The sequence below is a fragment of the Phyllostomus discolor genome, chromosome 3 (assembly GCF_004126475.2).
Source record: "Phyllostomus discolor isolate MPI-MPIP mPhyDis1 chromosome 3, mPhyDis1.pri.v3, whole genome shotgun sequence".
Lineage (NCBI taxonomy): Eukaryota > Metazoa > Chordata > Mammalia > Chiroptera > Phyllostomidae > Phyllostomus > Phyllostomus discolor.
In genome coordinates, this window is record NC_040905.2 from 128,477,707 (window position 1) to 128,498,610 (window position 20,904).

The 20,904-nt window shown below is 42.3% G+C and overlaps 1 protein-coding gene across 1 annotated transcript; it reads left to right on the forward strand.

The window, feature by feature from the left end:
• The first annotated feature begins 6,010 nt into the window (after window positions 1-6,010).
• On the forward strand, window positions 6,011-19,164 carry NFIL3 (nuclear factor, interleukin 3 regulated). Its single transcript, XM_028531483.2, has 2 exons — window positions 6,011-6,245; window positions 17,303-19,164. Exon 2 carries the CDS (start codon window positions 17,476-17,478, stop codon window positions 18,862-18,864), a length of 1,389 nt encoding a protein of 462 aa, XP_028387284.1. The 5' UTR covers window positions 6,011-6,245; window positions 17,303-17,475; the 3' UTR covers window positions 18,865-19,164.
• Window positions 19,165-20,904: the final 1,740 nt, after the last annotated feature.

Below are 20,904 nucleotides of genomic sequence, written 5' to 3' on the forward strand. Positions count from 1 at the left end.
GAGACTTGTGGAACCTAGGGCCCCTGAACTATGGAGTCTAGGCCTTCAACCACTTCCCCACACTGATTATTAATGTGTGATGGTTTGTATAAAAACATGTTTAAAACAAGGTGTCACTTTTGTAGACCATGTTCCCCAAGCCAGCTATGCCCCTGCCTGTCTAAATAACCTACAAGCCTCTTTGGTTTGTCAAGTCTGGGTCCTCAATCCTGAACCTGTGCCTAGTTGGCCTTCCGGCCCACTCTCCCACAGCCAGACTCTGTACACCCTGTGTCCTGGCAAGTTCCTTCCTGACCTTGCAGCTCCTTGGACCACTCAATCACTGACCTCTGACCTTTGTGTCTTTGCTAAGCAGGTCCTTCCATTTGGCATCTTCTAACCTGTCCGTGGAACACTCACCCATCTTTCAAAACTGGTCAAATCCACCTCTTTCAGGAAGTGTTTCCATCTCCCTTCAGTGGGGTATGGGTCCTCTCTTCTTTATCTGGCTTTTTGCATGACAGTTACACATTGTCATACCAACTTGTCTGGTGCTTCTCACCTCCCACTGATTTATAAGGGTCTTGCTTAGCTCCTGGCCCCTGGTCAGCAAAGATGCATTAAGTGAAGGAGTGAATGAATGAGCACATAGTCCAGGGCAGGCACGAGGCCTCATTCAACTCTCCCAGGAATGCCCCAGTATATGATTCTCAATAAACAGCAGAATTAATGGACTTTTATCTTCATCCACCTCTGATATGTTCTTTTGCAGAGGCAGGCACTCACTGGCTTAACTGAATTGAATGAACTGGCTGTATAACAGAATTCATTGTCCATATTCAATCAGTAGGGACACACATTCATGCACAGTCACATACACATGTATACATACACATTGTCACTTTCCCTGATGCTGACTGATTTTGATTGGGCTAATAATAATAATAATAATACCTAACACTGACACCTCTCCTTAGCAGTTAGGAGATGTTAGCTCATTTTATGCTCAGAACAACCTGTTGAGATTGACATTTTTATTATCAATGGTTGCCAGAAGGGGAAACCAAAACAGAGAGCAGGTAAAGAAAGTAACTTGCCCTGGGCACATAGCTCTTGAGCAGTGAGGCTAGAGTGGGGACCTACCATGGTCTGCTCCTCACCACTGGGCTCTATTGCCTGTTCATCTAGGTGACTGCTTGAGAGCCAGCTCTCTTGTCATCCTGATAGTATACCAGCATGACAAAACCCTCCACGAATGCATGTGCACTGCTTGGGAAATTCATTCCAAACAAGAAGATGAGCTAAAATCCTCAGCATTTGTGTTGAATTGCTCTGGGTATATTAAACTGGAAGTTTCTCAGAAGACCAGAAATGTGGTCAAGCACCCAATTTCTGGGCTTCTTAGTGCATTTACCAAATTGATAGCCTTCATTTTAATCTCTTGCTGAAACAAACCACACCTACAGAAAATAACTTTTGTCTCTAAATCTGTCAGTGTGCGTTTCAGTGTAATTTTCTCTTGTGCGTGTTATAGTTAGGCAAAGTGGAGGTTATGGGTGAGCCTGCATTAACCTGGAGCTGCTTATTTAGAAATGCCAAAGTGGCAGGTATCCCTGTCTGCACTGGGCACTGTGACTCATGTTGAAGAATCCCCCCAGTGCGATGCTAGAAGGCATGCTTCAGAATCTTGTTCAACTGTATCAGGTCTCAGAGGTAGGAACAAGGTTCAGAGAGATGAAATAACTCCCTTATGAGTGTGATGAAAGGAATGCACTAGAACCCCAGCCTCCTGCATTGCAGCCAGGGCTCTTTCCAGTAGACTGCCCTGTACATGACTTTGCAGAAATGTTTCAGATAAGGTTTGCCTCTGTGACTGGAGCAGCATTGCAATACAAATGCGTTATCTCTTATTCTTAGTAAAATGACTTTTGTTAGAACACATTTCACAATTTTATATTTCACATACTGTAACCCTGCCGGATCCCTGTCATCAGCTAACTGCTGCCACAATGCTTGCTCCATCACTTGAGGTTTTGCAATGAACATAATAAGCTGCTTCCCAAGTCTTGACAATGTTTAGTATATTCCCATTTCTCACCTGTCTTTTTTATTAGTTTCCTTTATTTTGTATCTTTGCTCACATATACTATTTAACATGAGCAAACAAAAACACTAATTGAAATGTAGGCTATCTGTGGTGACTAAATTTAAAGATGTGTTTCAGTTTTTGTAATGTTGTAGTTGCAACATCTTCTCTTCTTTTGCAAAATCACCTCTTTCTGGTCTTTTGGAAATGCTTTGAAAAATATTCAGACTATCAGCTGCTTTTGTCTGGGGAAATCATGTAGTTGGTGTGGAGATCTAATTTCTTTCTTAGCTTGAACAAGAGCCATTTAATAGGAAACATTCTGGCTTTCCATACTTTAAAGCCTGTGCTTAGATCTATGGAAAGTGTTATTTGACCGTATCCTATTACCCAATTCCCCATAAAAACTGGTTTTTGAAGAATAACGTCAAGCATGCTAACAGCACTCCTGCCAATGGAACCATGTGGCAGAAGCTGGGGAATTGAGTGACTGAGGGTGGAGGGTATAGTGGAAATTTTAAACACTCATAATGTCTGGGTTGTGACTGGAATAAGCAGGGGCAAGAGAGAAGAGGGTGTGGAAGTTTTGGTGGAGGAAAGAATCAAAAGGAGTAATATGGATTTGATAACTGGGGAAAGCCCAAAGGGGGAAGAAAAAATAAATAGAATAAATCAAGAAACCCATACAGGCAAATAAAGGTCAACAACAGTAGAATGGAAAGAAAAGGCACAGGAGGTGAGGGGCTAGCCTGAGAATTAGAAACGGCATTAATTGTAGAAACAAAACAAAATATATGAGGAAAAGAAAGATGTGCCATTCCAGGAAGTTTCTGCCTAAACATTCAATAACTCACTAAGTCAAAGCCAAAATACCAACACACATAGAAGACTGATGGGCATGGCAGGCCTCCTGTGGGTGACAATCCATGGCAACAGCTGCCAGATTTGAAAGTCTCAACCTGGAAGCAAAACAAAACTATAGAATCTATAGCCTATAGATTCCTAGAAATTGTTTAACCTTGTTTGTAAAGTGTTTTTTAAAAAAGGACACAGTATCTTCAATAAGCACAATGTGGTAGAAAGATGGTGGTCCTGGACACAGGACTCTTGATGCTGGCTGTGGGCACCAGCAGTTACCAAAGGATTTTCAGCTAGGGAGACTTTTCTACAAAGAAATTCAGAGGCCGATGTCTAGGATAGATAGCACACAGCTGGCTAACCTGGGTCTCCATGTAAGAAGCCTCCCTTCCTAGGGTGTCTCTGCAGAATTCCTCAATCAAAAGGCATGGAATGTTCAGCCTCCAGCTTAGTAAGACAGGGCAAGGGCTTAAGGGAGGGTGGTTAATGATTGCTTGCCAAACTGGAAAATCAGAACATTTTACCAAAAAATTAAAACATCAACTCTCTTCCAACAAATTGGAGCTTTGGGTCCCCTGTCACTATGTACAATGAGATTAAGAACTTTTCACTTCATACTTCAACTTCAACTCCTCCCCCGTCCTCCTGGCCCAGGTCCACAGTCAGGCACATGTAGAGGTCTTCCTGGAAGCCTCCCCAACCGAGTAATTTGTTTCCAATGTCTTAGGTTCTATGCTCCACTTCCTCATGTTGCTCTGAAGCACTTGCCTATTTTGTGCGCGTTTTAGGGCATGATATACAGGCCACATTACCTCTTGGGTAACAGTGACAGAATGTTCATGGTATTGTTGAGTGGTTGCCTAATCACCAGGAGGAGCTAAAGAGTTATTTTCTAAGCTGGCCATCACATTTATCTTTTACATTTCATCTCTTTCCAAAGAACATGAGAATATTTAAAAAATGATGTACAATATGATATAGACACAATCTAGAATACCTCGAGTCATGAGAGGAGTTTCAGTTTCAAAATTCATCATAAAGAACAATTTCCAGGTTCAGAGAATTCCTCAACTCTCACTCACTGGGGCGACTTTAGCATGTTACTTACAATTCTTCAATTTTAAGTTGTCCTGTATATGGCCACTTACTATTCATTCTACAATGAATTTGGAATTCAAAATACAGAACAATGGGGAGAACAAATTGGAGTGGAGGGATAAGGGTTTTAGGATTTCTAGGAACACACTGCTTTTCTAACCCTGAAAAGATAACTGACCTACAGACACGGTTGTACTTTCAACTAAGAAATTTTCAAAAGCTGTAATGGTTATCATGAGGGTTTTGAAAAAAAAAAGATAACTTAGCAAAAATGAAAAAAGTAAATATTAGAAACCAAAATACATACTCTTTTTCATCAAGGTAGTGGCCTCTTTGGGGTAAATGCCTAATGGAGGGAATGGACTCAAAAACCACATACGTTGTTCTTCTTGAATTGCTGAACACCTGGGAAGATGGATTTGGGAAGATGTTAAACCCCCTATTGCACTTCTAAATTGTCAGGCCCTTGCTGGTAGACACTTTGACGTGAATTGTGAACAAGCACGTGCCCTGAACCCCAATATTAACCTTGAAGGAGTGTTGGAAATGACTTTCCAAAACACCCAAATGAAATTTGAACGTCACGCTTTTGGAGGCTTGTAACTGTGTAATATGAGAAAGGGGAAAGGAGAAAGGAGACAAATTTTGCGCAGATTTTCTCTCCATGAGGGACACCGTTGACAGCTGCTGAAAGTTCACTCTACTCTTCTCTTGGGAGTTTTCTTCAAACTTTAAGTGTACTTTTAGCAAGGAGATAAAAAGGGGGAACGTCACGGAAGAAATTCAGCCTAGCTCCCACATAGTCCAAGCAGAGCAGGAAGCCCTTCTCCACCTGCCACATTCCCCATCTGGGCAAGTCGGTGCCTCACTATCAGGAATATGGCTCCTTTGCAAAGACGGCACTGCCCCTCCATCAATCCATCTGTAAACGCCACGTGCCGATTCAGTCTTTAGCGCAACGACGTAAGAATCCACCATGAAGCAGCCTTCCCCGCATTTCTTTAGGTCTCTTTAGTAGCTCGGGTACTTGGGGTAGAAGACAACCACATCCAATAACAGGCAGAAATAACTCTAACGAGCTACCAGCTCCAAGATAACCGGAAGAGACCCTCTGTGCAGCGCGTCCAGTCCCCGCAACAACGCCAGCGGGCTCACCTGTCGGGTATATCCCACCCGCGGACCCCAACCCGCAGCCGCCTCTCTCCGCGTGGCCTGGGGGCACATGGACCTCGGTTTCCCAGTCCTCTTACGCAACGACTTTGCAGCGGTCGGGTTCGCCTTAATTGTGCAGAGGTGGTGTTTGCGCGTCGCGCTTTCTCTCCGCAGGGAGAAAATCTTAAGTGCTGCCTACGCAGCCCTGCGGGGCTCGGACTAGTCGCCCGGCCCCCTCCCAGGCTAGCCCGTCGAGAGGGTTTGCAGTTCGCCAGCGCCCCTCCCCTCGACACGTCTACCCGGTCGCCCACCTCAAAGAGGAGGGGTCCTCCCGCAGGTGTGCGAAGAGAGATGGTCGGAGATCCATGCCACGACCGACTCGCCACAGCCCGAAGCCGGGTACTTGGGTTCGCCACAGGTAGCCCGGCCGCCTACGCGCTTGGGGAGACAAAAAGAGCCTCTTCGAGCGAGAGAGGGTTGCGGGGGTCATCGTGGAGCCGCGACAAACGGGAGGGCAAAGGTAGCTGCGGGGGGGAAGAGAAGTTGGCAAGGTTGAGGGTCTCGAACCCTTCCCCAGGCTTGCCTATTCCAGGCAGCAGCGCCGGCGGTTGCGCAACCCCAGAGTGGGGCGCTGGTTTTCCAGGCGCAGGGGCGGTAGCAGCGGCCGCGGCCTGGGAGGGGCACGGGCTGTGGTGGCACCGCCCGGAGGGGGGGCGGGAGCCAAAGGGGAGGGGGCGGGGTTACAAGAGAGCCCGCCCCCACCGGCCTCGGCCATTGGTGGCGTGCGGGGGGCGGGTGCCGGCGCGGCGATTGGGGCCGCGGTCTCCCGTCACGGTGGGGCCGGCGGGCGCCGACGTAGCGCGGCACTCGGAACTGACCTACTAACACACATCTCCCGGCGCGGCCACGGCGCCCGCGGACTCGGCGCGCCGCCCGCCTCCAGAGCCGCGCCCTCGCCTCCACCTCGGAACCCAGCCCTGGCCCGGCCCGAGCCCGAGCTCCCTGGGCTCCGCTCCTGGCCGCCGTTCTTTCTTCCCACCGCCCGGCTCCCCGACCCGGGAGCAGGAACACGGTAAGCGCTCCGCCCACTGCCGGCCCGGCCCAGTACCCGGCTCCCCGCACGCTCTCGGGGCGCGCGGCCGCCGGGCGCGGGCCGGGCTGTGCGCGGGGCTGGCCGGCGGCGGCAAGTGTGCGCGGGGCGTTCGTTACGTAAACTTTTGCTGCCTTGTCTGGAGGGCAGCAAAAGTGGCTGCTTCTATTGCAGTGCCCTCGCGCTAGCACGTAGACCGGGCTGGTTTCACCTCACCCCCCGCCCCCCTCCCCCCCTCCCGCCGCTGCTGTTGCATAATGTCTCCTGATTTCGGGAAAATTGTGTTTTGGTAGAAGCTCCGGAGACTGAGACGAGGCTGAGCCATCTCGAGTGGGAAGGGCGACGCGTTTTCCTTTCTCTTGCCTTCTGCGAGGCTGGAGGCGGAGGAGGGGGGCTGAGTAATGGGGAATAGTCTTGATTTTCTTGTTGAGAAAGGATTGGTGGCTTGAACAGTGTCGGCACTCAGAGAATGCCTACGCGGCGTTTGTTTGTGTCCGGTCTCTCTTTGCACCAACGTTTTCCACCGTGTTTGTCGTCAGCGTGTTGTACCAGCGCTCGGGGAGGTTGTGGGTTTGTTCTTGCATACATTGCATAATCTGCCCACGGTGAAATATTGGCAGGGATTACGGCTGATCTGGGAATGTGCGCGTACGCGTACGTGTGCGATGATTTGGTAATTTTAGCGCAGCGTTGAGTGTTAGATTGTTATTTACATCTCTAGTACGTCCCAAATAAAAAGATGTATTTTAAAACTCTCCTTCAGAACATGAAAGGAAGAGTTGCTCGGGTTGAATTCTGATCTCGGATATTAATCAGGGTTCACTCCTAAGGTGTTCTGAGCTGCTATTTTTAAATCTGAAACGAGCCGTTGTGAGGTTTACCTCCCTGCCTCCCCAACTTGAATGCATTCCTTACGATTAGTCCCTTTCCTTACCCCTACCTTCCTAATTGGAATGCATTCCTTACTATCAGCTCTTATTGTCGTTGCTTTTTCAGATGCGACATGACAGATCACATAATAGTTTCCTGGAAATGTTGCATTATGTAACTGCCGAATTTGCTGGCAGTGAGCATAGGAAAAGGGAGCTAATTACATGATTTTATAATCTTGTTACAAAGAAAGTAGGACAATCTCAGCCTTTAAATGTCACTGTAACAGTTTTTTTAAAGGGATATATTAAACAGGAAAATAGACAACCGAGTAAGCATTGAGTTTGCTCATGCTGCCTAACGCATGTCTTTTACCCTAAATGAAATGTGCGTTCTTCTAAATTTAGTCCTATCACATTTTTACAATTGTGGCCTCCCAGTGCTATTTCTGGTGTTTCCTAGGGCTGTGTGCAAATACAAGTTCAAGGCCATTTGCTATAGTTGTAACTACACGCCTTTGGAGACCTTTGATAAGATTATATTTTAGGAAGACATTTCAAGGAGCCTGGTAATTTGCTGCATTCTGACCCTCGTTTATCCTTTTAAAGGACACTTTAGGAAAGTGCTATTACTGAGAAAGCATGGGATGGCCAGATGTCATCTTCCCGTCTTAGTTTTTGTAAATAAAAGTGAATGAGGTCACAAGTATTTTTCACATAGTATTTTTTCTCAAGACCAGATATGATTTATGGAAAACAAATACAAGCTTGTAGATTATATTTTTGTCTGGATAACCTAGTTATATTTATGTGAGAGGGTAGATGAATATACTATAATGTACCCAAATTTTATGTTTCTTCTTGGGCTCTTACTCTAGTGTATGTGTTAATATATATGTATATGATGGTATGTATATGTCAGATTTTACTGAGATAACATTTAAATAATTAAAGTGCACCATTGTGGTTTCTTTTTGGGGGGGTGCCTATTACAAAGATTCACCACTGGAACAAATTATATTACCCCAAATAATTGCATTCGCTTTCCGAGAAGCTCATACTGCTTCCCCAACCTACTTTAGAGCTGGGGTTGGCCTTCTGGGGGCCAATTAGCGCCACCTTCGGACTGTGACCTTCCAGTGCGACCCTCCCTCCTCTAGACAAGTGGGGTCTGGGGGGTGTAGGAGTGGCTTGTGGGGACCTTGGGTAGGCACCGAGAGGCACCCTGGGCGGCGCTTGGAGTGGGGCTGCTTCGAGGCCTGCGCTCCTGCTTGCCCCCTCCTCACATTCCTTTGTTCTGGCGCCGGGGTCCTAGCGGTGCCGAGGCCCTGCTGCGCCGCCCACTTGGCAGGCAGAGGGGCGGGGGCGGTCCCAGGGAAGCGCTATGATGTCGGGTAAGGGACAGTCCCAGGCCGGGAATGCGGGTGTGCTAGGGGCTCACTCAGCTGAGGAAGGGGAGAGGAGAGGAGTGGGAGAGGAAGGGAGGGGAGTAAGGAGGGGTGGGAGGCACCTGGGGCAGGCCGCCACACTAGGCAGCTCCAGGGAGGTGCCTGCCTCCTCTCCTGCACGGTGAGCCTCTGATCACCACAGACACCTTTGTTTCTGGAGGCTTCATTGTTTTTAGGAGCCGAGTGATCGAGATTCATTGAAAGGTGAAAAAGACCTAAGAAAACCTCCAAATGCCAACATACCACAGAAATTGGGGTGGGGGCGGGCGCTCCAGCCCTTGATGTTGGTGGAAAGGAGAGCCCCAGCTTGAGTGGCAAGTAAGTCAATGTATTTTTTCAAACCTTTAGTTTATGCGGTAAAAGACTAGAGACAGAGAACTGAATCCCCTGAATTTAAAATAAAACAAAAATCAAAACACCCACGCAGATGCCCCGTCTTACAGTTAGAGTACAGTACTTTCATCCTGGCACAGACACTTCTGAGATTGTGCTTAGGCGCTCATTCGCAGTGAAGTCAGGGCGATATCACAGATGTTCTCTGAAAGTGCACAGCAGTGCAGCCTGCCTTGATGAAAAGTTGGCCTCTACAGGATCATAGCCTACACCCTTCCCTTACAGTTTTGTCTCTTGAATTTAAGGCCACTGTCAGTAATGAGAGTATTCCCTCGGTGAAGTGTTAAGAGCACAGGCTCTGGGCTAGCAAAAAGTAGATCCAGTGTCCCCGGACTATGATCTTGCGTGCTGCTCTAATTTCTCTGGGCCTTGGGGTAAACTGAGGGGATAAAACCTGTGAAGCTGGGCCGTTGCGAGGAGCTTAGTGAATGCTTCCTGTATTATTGACCAGGAACCAGATTTTGAAAAAATAAAGATAATCATCTTCATTTTTTTCTGCTTAATTCTCTGTGCATTAAATAGTAAGGATTGAAGTTTGTATTAAGCCTATAATTAAAGATAATTCTTGAGACATTTTTTTCTTCTAATGACATTTTTTCTCAAACCCCTTTACCATTATATTGAATAGTAATTAAGTTTGAAGGGAATTCTTGATAGGGTTGCAGAACCTCAAACTACCCAAGGCACTCACTGCGTTAATATTTTGGAGAACTTAAAGAAACAGAGAGGTGCATTGATGGTGGCAGGAATGATGCAAAAAGTTCCCAAGAGCTGGACTTTTTCCAGTTCCTGTGACCTCTCTGTGATAGTTTTCCTTGGCCTGGATAATCTCTGCATCTAAAATTCTGTGGTCTGAGATCTTGGAGCGAGTGTGTAGCCCATAAGGTTGAAATTGCGGATGTTTGACCCCTTTAACTTATACAGAAGAAAGTTTCATTTGGTTAACCCTATATTTGTGACACAGGGCAGTGCTTCACTAAGAACTGGAGAGGCTAAAAAGGCCTAGAACTAATCTTCATCACCCTTGCCTTGCTACTGCCCATTCTTCAGAAATGAGATTAGGAACTAATATTGACTAAACATTTACCCTGCATGTGCTAGGCATTGTGTTGAGTGTTCTCTTTAGCAAACCCATTTTATAGATTGGGAAGTGGAAGCACAGTGAAAGTGATCAGCAGCCTGAAAACAGGATAGGGAAGGGGTCACCCCTCCTGTCTCTCTCCCTTCCCTGAGTGTGAGTACAAGCTCACTGTAATTTTTGAAGCAATTTCCTTTTCTGTGTTAAAGGCTTATCTTTGCAGAGTGCAATTATAACATAACTGTGATGCAACAATCTGCAAGTTCAAACCCCTTTGTTAGAGCCCTTTCCCGGGTTGAGCAATGTGCCTGACTCACCAGCTTAGTGGATATTTCTAGTTGACCTTGCTGTGGTCCACAGTCAGTTCTCAGACGTGACTGTGATTGCAGCATGTTGTGGAAAAGGTGCGGTCATCTCGCCTAGCCTTTATTTTTACCCAAGCTAAAATCACACATACTTCATTATTTCCATTGTAATCCAGATGGCATCAGTGCTGTTAAGTTGTTTATTTTTAATTTGTATTGAGGACTGAGAGCACACTTGGGATTGAATTCAAATATGACAGAAACAATGTAATTGACGTTTCCTTTAATATTCATCTCTTGTTTTTGTAAGGTAGGCCTGTATTTCACAGGGTTAACACATTGTTTGATATCCTGTTATTTTTCTACATTATACTTGAGTTGATTTTTATCCAAATCAGACTCATTTGAAAATGTCGAAATACTTTGACCTTTGATCACAGACATTACATAAGAGTTTTTCAGTTTCAAAATGAATTTATGTTACCACCACTCCCAATTATCTCTCAAATTTCTTTGCAAATAACTTTCCTGTAGTAAAAAAAAAGAAAAAAACTGTTTCTTGTATGGTTTTAATTAGAAAGCATAAGCTTGTTTTTACGATAAGAAAGTTTAGTAAAGATTTACTAGATGCCTTTCATAATAAGTGCGGTTTCATTGGAATCAGAATGATGTTTATGAGCCTTTAAGTTATCAGAGCACAGTGTCTTTTATTAATTAACTTTCCAGGGATCTTAGATTGCAATTAAGTAGCCTTCTAATAAACACTAAACATAAACATTTATAAAAAACTGGCCTGTTTGTAAGGCACATGGTAAAGCAAATGACATTTGTAATCATCTGCTCACTGGGAAAGAAAGTGAAATTAAAAAGAAGCAATCAAAAAGTCAAGTTGAGGAGAATTGAAATGATTCTTTGTTATAATCACAAACATTCAAGTACTTTCCCTCCCCCCACGCTGTACCCACACCATCTTTGCCATCATTACTTCTTGCCCGAATCTGACATTACCTGCCTCAGAATGTCCTGTGTAGCTGGGTTACTTTGTGATTGTTGGTATCCCTTACAAGTTCAGTTTAGAATTGCTAGACTGATAAATTATCTTTCTGAAAGTTTTAAGAAAAAGGCACGGAGAGGGGATTGACTGTGGGTGAGAGGGCGGGTTGGGGAGGGCAAAAGGGAAAATATTGGGACAACTGTAATAGAATTAAAAAAATCAATTGGCCAATAAAAAAATCCCCATTTAGAAATGACTGCAGATTTTTTTTTTATGCACTGCTGTTCATCCCCTGCACCCAGTTCCTCTCATCTGCAGTGAGGGTGGTTTTGTCTTGGTTTCTAAAGCCCCGCAGCTGTGTTAGCATCTGTGCGCTGCTCTGCGCAGTCTTCAGAATATTCTCCTCATGTGCTGGTTTGGAAACACTGGCCTTTTTTACTAAAAAAAGTCAAGTTATACCGTTTTATTTAAGTTCCTTCAATTATATCACTGCTATAATAAAATGCAATTTTATCCTTGATTATTTTTAAATCTAATTTTCAAGTAGTCCTTTGGGGAGGATGAGGAGCAAGAAACTTGAAATGTTTTTATTCATCATAAATTCGATCAGTTTTTGACATGTTTATTTATGGATTCACCCAAATAGAAAAAGTAGGTCAATTTGTTGCTATGATAGGCTAGATTTTGGCAAAGCATGAGAGTGTCTGTTTATGTGTATGGTCATACCTCGATCAAACACACATTTTCTTTCTGGCTTTACAGTGAAAGTCTGTGTTCCTAGAGACAGAATTATATTATTAATGGGAGGCACTTCCTGGCACTTGGAGAGGTTTAACATAGTTTTCTTAATTTAAAATCCTTTTATTTTTCAGACTGATTAGAAAATCCTTTCTTACACCTTCAATGTTTTCTTTTTTCATCCCCACTCCACCCTGATTGTACTGGTGTTTTCTTTTCCTACTTTATCTCTGCTTTTAAATACTGGCTTTCATTTTTATCCATGAAAAGAAGAAAAGCATTTTATTGAAAAAGTTATGTCATGGATTTTACCTTCAGGAAGAAAATGTAGGTTAATACTATACTAGTATTAACAGTGTGAAGAGCTCCATATGTGTTGAATAAATCAATGAATAAGATTAACTTTTTTTTTTTTTTTTTTTTTTTTCACTAAAATGGCACTTATCTCCAAAACAAGCAACTGGCTGCTTACTGGAGAGATGGTTTATAGTTTCCCATAAAAGGATTTTTTAAAATGGTATCTATACAGTACCTCTGAGGGAATAAACAGCACATTTCAGAGAGTAGAGAAAAAATGGGATTTTCCTATTTAATTGGTCACATGAAGTAGTATTTCACCTTTTATTGACAGGATTTAAAAATCAAAATACATACAAGAAACAATTTGCAACAAGGCTTCTTTAATGAGAATTAATAACAAAACTTTCCCATAGTAGATTTGAATGTCTAAACTATTAGTAAGATTTCAGGTGCTTGAAACAAAATGTTTCTTTTTATTGTGTTTTGTAAAGAGTTTGAGTTATCATCCCTTATCTGACAGATGTTCTGGATGGAGGTCAGGGAAGATGCAGGTCTGCCATTCATTGTAAACATGACTAATGAAGTCACTTCTCGAGGAGAAATTCAGTCTAGAATTTATGTTGTAAAGTTTAATTCTTTTAGAGGAATTTTCTAAGCCAAGTTTTAGTGTTAATTAAAAATGATATTTAGGTCATCTGTGTTAAATAGACTTTAAAACTCCAGGCTTAAGAAAGAGAACCCTGCATGTAGAAATAGTCCCATGTACTATGAAAAAGGCATTAATTAGTGATAGCACATCCACATTAGATATGGGCAAAAAATGCCCGTTAGGAAGTGATGACACCTGCTCTTAAATTTCTCTTTTTAATTGTATTTTTAAGAAGCAGCCAGATTACCTAATGCCGAATACACCAACATCATAGAATTGGCATTTAATGTCAATTACTCACCAAAAAGGAAACTTAAGTGGTGACTAATATAGCACAACGTTAGTGGCGATCTGAATGCATGAGGCAGAGATGAAGTGACTGTTAAATTAATCATGAAGGAAAAGATTGGAATTTAAAATAAAGTCATTTGTTGAACATAAATACTGATGTTTTTAGAACATTGTAACCTGCCTTTGTGTTTGCCTCAATTTGAGTTCATTGCTGAGAGACATACCTAGATAGAGTCTAGGGCCCTTCTCTGTCCTAGACTTAGTCTTAGCTGTGTTTTAGCTCCCTACTCCACCCCATCTTGAAAAATGGATACATCTTTTGTATTGTTAAAAAGTACAGGTGACAATGTCCATAGCTGTGATTTTTTCCCTCTATTTATTTTAGCATAAATAAGATTGTTAAGAGACTAAAAGTTTAGCTAAGATATAAAAATTTAGCATATTTTCTCAACTCTGAGGAAACGAGAAAAGGTTCAGATGCTACCTTTGTTGTTTTAAAGAAGGTCTGGCAGCATCTCGCATTACCTTCCTGCCCCCAGGTAACTTAGTAAATGGGTGTATATATTACTCAGAAATGAGTGTCACACAGAAAAGGAGCTGTGTGTGAATGAGCTGCACTGCAGGGACACACACCAGAGTAGCCCCCTGCAAGTACAGGAGGGGGCAGTTAGAGGAATGGGATTGGGGCCAGACCTGGACTGGAGTCTCTTTTCTGACACTTAGCTAGCTTTGTGACACTGGACAAGTCTCTTAAGTTCTTGGAGCCTTAGTTTCCTCATCTGAAACTGGTTATTGTGAGGGCAGTGAAGTAATCACAGTGCCTGTTGCCTAGTTAGTATTCAGTAAATGGAACCTGTTATGATTGCTTTTGTTTTTATCACCATACCAAGAAAAAAGCAGTGCAGCTACAAACAATGTGATAAGAGTACCAGGCTCCCTTGTTGGCATCACTCCTCATAGTCCCCTTGCTTCTCACTATATTCCCAAGTCTGTCTCCCATCTAAGATTTAGGAGTCCCTTGGCTCTTGGAAGTTTGGTTTTTCCCTCTGCCTGTATGTGACCCCAGGCTGGCTTAGTGCACAGTAGGTGCTACATGTGTTGAATAAATCACCTAATGGATGAGAAAGGCTGTCTGTTAATAAGTAAAATATTTTTTTTAAATTTACAAAATCATGTTCAAAAGAAAGTATCAGAATAGTTTTTTGGTTACAGAACTCTCTTATATAAGGCAGTTGAGTGACAGTCAAATGTTGAGCAGCTAATATGATCAGTTTGTTGCTAGGATACAACTATATTATTAATCTTGGCCTTGAAGTACAGCAGGTCCTTCAGTAACATTTTATTCCATGTCATTATGTTCTAACATTGATGAAATGCTGTAGAAACTTAGCTCTTGTTTATATCATTAGCCTGTGGTAAAATTGGTTTCATTATCCGTTGTTTTACATAAAGTTACAGACCCTGACTCGGACATTAAGTGAGGAATTATCTGTTGGGCAAACAAAACAGACATGTAGGAAGATATACAGTGTACAGAATCAGCAACTCTGTCTGCATTAGCTCACACACCTTATAAACTTTTTTCAAAACTGCAAGATTATTTGGTAAGTAATGCTATAGGAAATATCCTAGGATAGTATGTGGTGTCAGTGGAGTCACAAGGCAATTAATTTGTGCAGATGAGGGAAGAATCCCAGATTCTAGTACATGTAGTAAAGCACAAATAGGAAGAAGATTAGCTGAAGAGAAATAAGGTTTGCTGCAGGTTTGAATTCACCAACAAAGCTGTGGAGGTGGTGAAGTGAACATACAGTACTTAGACACTTAACAGAAAGGGATTAAAAGATTTTAAGGCAAGTTCGATATATTTGGTAAATGGAAGTAGGATTGTTTTCTCTACTCCTTGGCCAGGACTTCAGAGGGACTATTAACTGAATGGGGCATATACAGATCCTTAACAAGAGGAAAGAAACCATTCCATGTAGAGGAAAAATGAGCTTTTGTGTCAGAAGACAAAACCTAAGTAGAAATATAAGTAGTGCTATTTTATTAAAGTGGTAACTAGAAAGATTCCCATTCTATACCATCACTGCTTGCTGTGGCCAACTCCTTGCCTTCACTTCCCATTGAAGTTAGCTTATCAAAAACAAACAGAAACTTGATATTAATCCCAAATTTCACTAACTTGCAACTTACTGTTTTTTTGCTGGCTGTTTGATAGACAAAAATGTGACATTAAACCTTATTCTTTTTTTTTTCTTTCTATGTCATTGTGACTGATGTCTATTTTATTTTTTTTTTAATTTTATTTTAATCATTGTTCAAGTACAGTTTTCTCCCACTTACTCCCATTCCAGCCCACCCACCCAACCCTCCCCTCTTCTCCCCCATTACCCCCCCACCCCTAGTTTTTGTCCATGTGTCCTCCAAATTTGTTTTTGTAAACCCTACCCATTCCCCCCTGAAATTCCCTCTTCTCTCCCCTCTGGTCACTGTCAGTCTGTCCCCTATTTCAGTGTCTTTGTAAACCTTATTCTTAATGATCCTATGATTATTATATCATTCCCTCTACAACTTCTGGAAGAGATACAAGAAGGTGGCAGGCTTTTCTGGGTGATAGAATTAAACTTTATTGCATTAGTCATTGTAAAACTATGCACAAGAAAGGAGTGGCATTGAACAAAAACATCTTTTCAGTGTGGCAGGATAGATGTGCCACAAACAGTGTGAATGATGGTTGTCTCATCACAGATTCTTTATGAAAGTAGAAAGTACTACCTTATGGAAAATTAGGTGGAGAAGCCCTGTCTGGAAACACAGAGCCAAAAACCACCACAAACAGATTGTTATTGGAACCTACTATATGGGTTTATTATCTCATGGCAAGTCAAATTCAGGTTATGAATACTTCATCAGTGGAAGGGGAAGCTAATTGATGGTTCTATTTTTGAGTCCTTATATTTTGTTTGAAACTAATTAATAAAGCAGAAAAATTCTATCCACAATTTCATTCTCTCAGTATAAAATAATTTTAAGTTTCAAGAATCTCACTGTACTTAAAAGTAAAAACCTTTGAATAGTCACTGTTTGGTTTACTCCAAAGCTACTGTATAAATGAAATCTGTTTTACAGAATTTTCAGGACCAAAAAAGGTACTTTGGAGCTTCATTCTTAAGTGAATGATAAATCAATTTGAAGGAACTAGAAAAAAGAATGTTTCTAACCTCATAGCACAGAAGCGGCAGAAGAGGTGGCTTTATTGAGAAGAGTCCTTCGCATTCAGGTGTGCTAAGTCACCTGGTGAGATGAGCTGGACATAAGCCCATCAGGTAGTCAGGGGTGTGAGGGACAGGTTTGTGTCCATGTAAGTCAGATTAAAACAACTACCTTGATTATTTGTGTTAATTTTTATTTTAGTTTTAGGGGAGATAAAAATATAGCTTAATTTATATCTTATTAAATTTAACTGTAGAATTCGGTTACTGATAATAAAGTTTACTTGGAAAAGTTCCTCTTAAGAGGTTAGCATGTTTGCTTCTCAATGACATAAATGTTATCTCAGAATTTTTTTAGAAGCATCACAATATACAATTACTGTTTTAGAACTTACCAACCAGAGGCTATTTGCCATTCCCTTCCTGTACAGAGCCATCCCCATATTCCGTGTCCTGCCCCACCATTTCTCCTCCTGAAACAGCCTCCCTCTATTTTTCCCCAAGGCAGATGGTGCTGGTTTTTCTCTTACTCCCCTGGACCACATATTAATTAATTACTCTGCCCATAGGTCTCAGTAGGGATTTGCCCTTTACAACTTCACAGTCTTGGGCACTTACTTCATTTTTAAGATCACAAACTCTTTGAAGGAAAACTGTGTCTTGTTCTGACCTGTATATCCTAAATGCTCAGCATAGTTCCTGTACATAATTGGTAAATATTTACCCAAATGGATAACTATTTCTTTTTATGTATCTCAGGTTACCTAGAAGACACCTACTCCATTCAGTGGGAGCAGCTGGAGAGATTTATCCTGGACAGAACAAAAAGAGGGCTATTGATGGATTTTAAAACCACAGTTTGAAAGCATTTGAGAATTTTGAGAAGATAGTTTGTTCTCCTGCTCTGCACAGGTAGGTCAAGGCTGTTTCTGATGCAGCTGAGGAAAATGCAGACCATCAAGAAGGAGCAGGCATCTCTTGATCCTGGTAGCAGTGCTGACAAGGTGATGGTGCTGAATTCTGCTTTCACTGAAGTCTCAGAAGACTTGGCAGCAGGAGAAGAGCTTCTTCTAAGTGAAGGAAGTGTGGGGAAAAACAAATCTTCAGCATGTCGGAGGAAACGGGAATTCATTCCTGATGAAAAGAAAGATGCCATGTATTGGGAAAAAAGGAGGAAAAATAATGAAGCTGCCAAGAGATCACGAGAGAAGCGTCGACTAAATGACCTGGTTTTAGAGAACAAGCTAATTGCACTGGGAGAGGAAAATGCCACTTTAAAAGCTGAACTTCTTTCCTTAAAGTTAAAGTTTGGTTTAATTAGCTCTACAGTATATGCTCAAGAGATCCAGAAACTCAGTAATTCTACAGCAGTATACTTTCAAGACTACCAGACCTCCAAATCCAGCGTGAGTCCCTTTGTAGATGAGCACGAGTCCTCAGCGGTGGCTAGCAGCTGCATTTCCGTCATTAAGCACTCTCCACAGAGCTCTCTGTCTGATGTGTCAGAAGTCTCTTCGCTAGAACATTCTCAGGAGGGCCCTGCACAGACTAGCTGCCAGAGCCCTGACAGCAAGTTCCAAGTCATCAAGCAGGAGCCGGTGGAACTGGAGAACTATGCAAGGGAGCCAAGAGATGACCGAGGTGCTTACCGAGCGTCTGTATACCAGAACTACGTGGGGAATTCTTTTCCTGGCTACTCACACTCCCCCCCTCTACTCCAGGTCAGTCGGTCCTCCAGTAACTCTCCGAGAACGTCAGAAACCGATGACGGTGCAGTGGGGAAGTCATCAGATGGAGAAGATGAGCAGCAGGTTCCCAAGGGCCCAATCCACTCTCCTGTTGAACTTCAGCATGGACATGCCACGGTGGTTAAAGTTCCAGAAGTGAATTCCTCTGCTTTGCCACACAAGCTCCGGATTAAAGCCAGAGCCATGCAGATAAAAGTAGAGGCATTTGATAATGAATTTGATGCCACACAAAAACTTTCCTCGCCTGCCGATGTGACATCTAAGAGACAATTTGAACTTGAGAAGCATAATTCCCCAAATATGGTACATTCTTCCCTCACTCCTTTTTCAGTGCAAGTGACTAACATCCAAGATTGGTCTCTCAGATCAGAGCACTGGCATCAAAAAGAATTTAATGGCAAAACTCAGAATAGTTTCAAAACTGGAGTTGTTGAAATGAAAGACAATGGCTACAAAGTTTCTGACCCAGAGAATTTGTTTTTGAAGCAGGGGATAGCAAATTTAACTGCAGAGATGGTCTCACTTAAGAGACTTATAGCCACACACCAAATCTCTGCTTCAGACTCTGGGTAAATTACTACTGAACAAGCTCTGGGCATTTAGAGGTGTCATTTGTAATAGATGTGTACATTTTGTATTAGGCTGAACTTTCACTGGACCTGTGTTGTCATTTCACTGTAATGTTCACATGTTGTCTGTCAGGTATCTTTTTGTACACAAAGTATTATGAAAATTAGATTGTGTTTTCACTCTGCCTTGTGTATAGTCAAATAGTCCATGCAAAGGCTGTATATATTGAACATTATTTTTGTTGTTCTATTATAAAGTGTGTAAGTTACCTGTTTCAATAAAGGATCGGTGACAAACACAGAATTTCTGCTCCACTGCACTTGATTTTAGGGTAAAGAAAAAGCAATTTATATATTAAGGTATTCTGCATTTTACTTATTGAGTGGAGTTTCCACCCCTGAAAAAGGGAAAACTGAAGTGAAATTAAGCAGATAATTTCTTTTTATCCTAATTTGGCCCTGGCTATAAGTTTGAAAACCTTTCAAAGTGGGAAGGGGAAGGGACAATGAATTTTCTCGTATTTGAGACTACTTGGCTAATTTACTCTACCATTATATATTTTCCTTTAAAATTACATTTTCTCTATAGCTTTTTTTTTTAAATAGAAAAATCTGAGTTTGGCATCAGCCTGTCTTTAGTCACCTCTGTTTAAGTATGACACATGGGTGTTAATAGTTGAGTAACTGACCCACTTTATTAATTAGAGGTCTTTTTTTAAAGAGTGAATGAAGACTGAGAATGAAGTCATTTTGAAAATATTACCGTAAATCTTAACAGTTCTAAAGCATAACCATTTAGGGAATTAACCTAATGAAATAGTTTTTATTTAGTTTCCAAAATCTCAAAGAATACACCAGTTACCGCATTCCAGTGTACACGGTCTGAGTATATAGAATGACTTGTGGGGTTTTTTTTATGACTTGTTGATGGTGCATATAAATAATAGCTCTATTTTGGAACTCTTTATAATACACAAATCCAGAAGAAAGCCTCATTCTAAGTAAACTGATGATAAAACCATTACAGTAATTTGTCAAGGATCCCCCACCGGTCCCTCAAATGCTGACAAACACAGACTATTTCTCTTCAGAGGCATCTAAGCTTCTTTGTGTGGTGGAGTGTGTGGGTGCAGTTGGTCAGGCATAGCTTTCTTCATATCTACTCCCCTCAGAACTGCTTCTTTCCACACTGACCTCTTTTCTATCCTAGAAGTAGGTGAAGGGACTTGAAGTGTCACAGAACACGTGTAGAGTGACTTAACCTGTGTCTCATGGTGTCCCCTAAGAAGAGCCCACCTGTAATATTTCATTTTATGGATCTACAGCCTTTCAACTACTTGATTTGAGTAAAAGTCTGATTTTTGTTATGTTAAACTTCCTGCGCTTTTATATTTTAAAAAAAGTGATCCTTTGAATTAAAGGTAGTGGCCAGTTATACACATAGCCATCCACTTTGTCCTTTTGGCCACAGTGACCAGTGTTCTCTCTGAAATCTCCTAACTCTTAGAAGAATGTGTTGCTGATCTTGGCTGTGGCCCTCTCTCTTCAGTATTTTACTAGTGACTGGGTGGGGCCCAGGGGCAAATCCATCTTATTTGCCAATGTTACAGGAGGGCTAAAGCATTGGATGGCAATCAGAATCCAAAAGCATTTGACAGCCTAGAATGGGTGGAACGACTCCAACAACATGAATCATAATAGGGACACAATGTAAAGTTGGGTTCCTATGTTAAAATTTTTAAAGGACGTCCAAGTTCACCACTGGGGGGAAAAACAATAAAATAACTATACATGTGGAAGGGGGGAATGCTTCAGTTTCCTGAAGTTTACCATGAGTCAGTTCCCAGTGGAGTATTGGTTATGGCAACACAATGTCCAAGCACAAAGACAAGTGTCTTGTTCCATCAGGTGCACCCAGGCAGAGACCTGCAGCAGTGAGTGTTCAGAGGCAACCAGCAGAGATGGGAGATTTCACAGCTGTGAATGGGAAAACATACTGAGAAAATGAGCCTGGCTGGTGTGGCTCTGGATTGAGTGTGGGCCT

Coding starts and splice junctions, on each gene's coding strand:
- NFIL3 (XM_028531483.2), top strand. CDS start 17,476: ATGCAGCTGAGGAAAATGCAGACCATCAAGAAGGAGCAGGCATCTCTT.